At 40.3% G+C, this 2,500-nt stretch overlaps 1 protein-coding gene across 1 annotated transcript in view; it reads right to left on the minus strand.

Moving 5' to 3' along the window:
* Positions 1–106: 106 nt before the first annotated feature.
* The window catches only part of LOC138860732 (coiled-coil domain-containing protein 6-like), a 2,556-nt gene continuing 162 nt past the window's right edge, over positions 107–2,500 (minus strand). Inside the window, exons 1-5 of the mRNA XM_070118911.1 lie at positions 2,341–2,500; positions 1,894–2,051; positions 801–1,047; positions 501–612; positions 107–349 (exon numbers count right to left, since the gene is read on the minus strand). The exon at positions 2,341–2,500 is cut by the window's right edge and continues 162 nt beyond it. Of these exons, the coding sequence (XP_069975012.1) occupies positions 107–349; positions 501–612; positions 801–1,047; positions 1,894–2,051; positions 2,341–2,366 (786 nt within the window). The 5' untranslated portion in view covers positions 2,367–2,500. The remainder of the gene's footprint in view (positions 350–500; positions 613–800; positions 1,048–1,893; positions 2,052–2,340) is intronic.

Genomic DNA, 2,500 nt, shown 5'->3' on the forward strand with positions numbered 1-2,500 from the left:
AGAGAGAGAGAGAGAGAAGAGTAAGATATTATTTTCATTTTAAAACCCTAAACTTTGAGGATTTTAAATTTTAATAGTTTTAGGAAATTTCCCAAGAAATCGGGGCTCAAATTCTAATGCAGCAGCGGGCAGAGTCTGGGCAGGCCACGTACGCCGATTTTGTAGCCGCCCAGAATCTTTTATTTTCGGCTTCAAAATACACCCGTGTTATTGGGTTAATGAAAATAACCCTATGAATTCTAAGGTAAGGCAAATCCTTAGCAGTATTGAAAAATGACATCATAACCATTATGCATTCCAACACTCTCCTTAAGGTAATAAGTAACTTGAATCTAAAAACCACATGAGCCTGGGAAAATGTAGTACCAGAGTATATAAATATGATTTCTTTCTTTACTCAATTGATACCATCTATGAATTGTGCAACATAGATTCCTTTGCCATGATTATGGAAAGCAAAAATTCAACCATAAAATATCATCTAGTATCCTTTCCTTTACTACACCTGGGTCATCAAGGCTAACACAAACTGGTGTCAATGACTGGGTGAGAGCTATCTCAACCAAGAGATATAACACAACCAACTCTTGGAGGAATATTTTACAATGATACCTTACTTTTAAGATTTGAATTTGTGACAGAGAACTTATAGTATGCATTTACCAATGATAACTATAACAACAACAAAATAGTGATTATGCCCAGCCAGGGCTCTTGCCACATATGTAAATGCAATATCAATAGGGTTTCACATTCCCCTAAAATCTGAACATCCTTCACACACCATCCCAAAAACCCACCTGGGGAGAGTGGCCTGGAGGACCCGGAGGGGGGTTTGGGGGCACGGGGCCCAGAGAGGGTACGGTGCCGTTTGGGGGGACGCCACCTCAGTGCCGTTCCCCCCATTTCCAGGGGGTTTCTGATTTAAAAAGGGGCTGCAGAGGGCCTCCCGCCGCTCAATCTCCATCTGGAGTTTCCTCTGCAGCCGGAGGTTCTCTTCTCGGATCAGCCGCTCCTCATTTGCATATTGCTGGGTTGTGCGGTTGTCTGTGTGGGGAAGAGGTGATGATTTTTTATACAGGTATTATAAGGCTGGAATATCAACCCTACAACTCCATGATTTAACTATAATATAAGTAGGCAACTTTGGGTTACGATCATGTGATTTGAAATTTTTAAAATCCCTAGTTTATTAGATATGCAAGACTGCTAAGAGTAGGTAACAACTAGCCACAGCTTCATTTTTGTCATGGTGAATGTATTGCAATATAGCTATTTTTGACCTATCTTAAGATGGCAAACCTTAAAATCTGTGTAGGATGCATCCTCAGTTTTTGTGCAATCTGCTCACATGCTACATATCTAGGACAGCAAGAACAGCCTCTACTTGTATACAGTATTGAAATCTACCTGTGCAGCAGTTCCCTCATTCTTTTACCGGTTACATAAATAAAAAACGCACAATGCCACTCCTGACAGAAGATGTAAACTTAATACCAGAGTCATCAGGACTGACTCCTCATCCCCTCCATATTAATACGGATATGCAGTGATAATACTCTTAAGTAGACAGACACTACTGTAACATATCACTAGGATAGGCAATGATAGTATAGAAAAGGATATTTGGATATGCAACAAAGTCATCTAATTTAAGAAAAAAATAATCAAATATTAATGTATTAATAACAATAATGTGTGGTTGTCTGGATGTGGTCTTGGGTTTGAATCTGAATCATTTGAAACATTATTTTCAATAACAAATCACTTAAAATGATATAAACCAACAGCAACACCAAAAACTTTGCAGATAAAGAGTAAATCATCCATCAAACTATGTACCTCAATGAGCATTTGCCTTCCCCAACCCCACAAGCAACTCCCTTTACTAACGTTCTTCCTGGGCACTTGTGAGCTGCTCCCTAAAACGGGTGACCTCGTTGCGAAGGTGTTGGATGTGCGACGAAAGGTTGTTGGCCCTGTCCCCTTGGTTGAAATCTGCAGGCGAAGGGGGATTGGAGATGGGCTGTTCCAATTTGCCTTGCAGCATCCTGTGAGGGGGAGAGGGAGAGGGAGGGAGAGAAGAGGGTATTAGAAGGTGGATGGGGGAGAGAGAGAGGGGGGGGGGGGTCTGCCCTGTCAAGTTGCTCTCTCAGGAGGCTGGGCTGGCCTTGCAAACATATCATACTGCTAAAAACTTTTCATATTTTTCATTACCTTTTTTCACATATACAACTGAATTTTTATGGTCTATTTATACTTTCTAGAGAATTCTGAGTACTTAATTACATTCTAGTTACAATTTCCTGGTCAAAATAGTGGAAGTGCTATAAAACTAACCTTTTCTCGGCTTCCAGTTTGTCCATTCTCTTCCATAACTTGTTGACTAATGCTTCTTGCTCTTGCTCTAAGGTATTCTCTAATTCAATCTATAAACAAGAAGCAAGAGAGGGGGAGAGATGACACATAATAAATAAAAACTTATGCACACACTTCGTCA

Source organism: Penaeus vannamei, chromosome 43 (assembly GCF_042767895.1).
Source record: "Penaeus vannamei isolate JL-2024 chromosome 43, ASM4276789v1, whole genome shotgun sequence".
Lineage (NCBI taxonomy): Eukaryota > Metazoa > Arthropoda > Malacostraca > Decapoda > Penaeidae > Penaeus > Penaeus vannamei.